Here is a 1,173-nt window from a genome sequence, read left to right on the forward strand (position 1 = left end):
AATAAATAAATAAACCAAAACAGAGAGAAAAAAAAGAAGAAGAAGCCATTGAGCCCTCCGACGAGGCCACTGGACCTCCGTTCATCCCCGGCCACGGGGCTCTGTCGGGGATTCCACCCAAACCCACATCCACCATGTCCGAATCCTACGCGCCTCCGCCACCGCCCCGCAAGCCAAGGTTCGTCCCGACGGCTCTGTACAAGCAGCGATCCTGGTCGCCGGACGCATCAAGAGAGGAGGCGTGGCAGAGGCAGAAGGGGAGAAGCAAGAAAGGAAGAAGCCGGAGCGTGACGGCGGAGGATCTGGACGAGTTAAAGGCCTGTCTCGAGTTGGGTTTCGAGTTCGACTCGTCCGAGTTAGACACCCGACTCACCAATACCTTACCGGCTTTGGAACTGTATCACGCCGTTAACAAAAGCTACTCCGATTCCATCTCCAAGTCCACCGCTACGACGGCGGTTTCATCTCCCGACCGCGATTCCGTCAATTCTCCTTCCCCTCTCGGCAGCCCCCTTGCCATCCTCGGCTCCTCCGGTAGCCTTCAATTTCATGCTTTATTTTTATTTATATTTAATTGTAGAAATGAATCTAACCGAATTTGTTTGATGGAAATGAACAGGAAAAAATCCACAGGCGGTGAAGACAAAGCTCCGACAGTGGGCTCAAGTGGTGGCCTGTTCGGTCAGAAACTCCTCAACCTAAGTCCGGTTAATTCTAAACTAAACCATAGTTAGTCAAAAGAAAAATGGACGTCACCGTTCACCCACCACCGCCAGTATGATTACTGTTTGAATTATGAGTACAATTTTGGTGATTGTTTTTGTTTTAGAGGAGTTTTATATAATATATAATTATTATATGCAAAAATGGAAGGACAAAAAGAAAAGGAAAAAGAAAAGGAAGAAGAAAACAGTGGTGGGTGTTATTTTGTGTTTGAACTTTTTTGTTTTTTACTAGGTTTATGTTTGAATTCTGTTGTAAAAAGGTCAAAACTTTGGTGGGTGTCCTTTTTTCTTGGATATGATTTCATCTTCTTCCAGGTTCTTCAAACACTTTTGGTAACTGATTGTTGATTTAGGTTTGATGCTCCAATTATCTCAAAGTTTGTTCTACCATGTTTGCTTTCGGCTCAACAAATATGGAAAAAATCAATATATGTATCTTTGTTCGGCC

The 1,173-nt window shown here is 44.7% G+C and overlaps 1 protein-coding gene across 1 annotated transcript; it reads left to right on the plus strand.

Annotated features, from left to right (window-relative positions):
- LOC111794695 lies at positions 1–1,173 on the plus strand. The gene is made up of 2 exons (XM_023676804.1): positions 1–534; positions 620–1,173. Exons 1-2 carry the CDS (start codon positions 135–137, stop codon positions 700–702), a joined length of 483 nt encoding a protein of 160 aa, XP_023532572.1. The 5' UTR covers positions 1–134; the 3' UTR covers positions 703–1,173.

Source organism: Cucurbita pepo, chromosome LG05, assembly GCF_002806865.2.
Source record: "Cucurbita pepo subsp. pepo cultivar mu-cu-16 chromosome LG05, ASM280686v2, whole genome shotgun sequence".
NCBI lineage: Eukaryota > Viridiplantae > Streptophyta > Magnoliopsida > Cucurbitales > Cucurbitaceae > Cucurbita > Cucurbita pepo.

Bases quoted from the DNA above. Each gene is read 5' to 3' on its own strand.
- LOC111794695 (XM_023676804.1), top strand. From the start codon at position 135: ATGTCCGAATCCTACGCGCCTCCGCCACCGCCCCGCAAGCCAAGGTTC. The intron at 535-619 runs GTAGCCTTCAAT...GGAAATGAACAG, and splicing joins TGCCATCCTCGGCTCCTCCG to GAAAAAATCCACAGGCGGTG.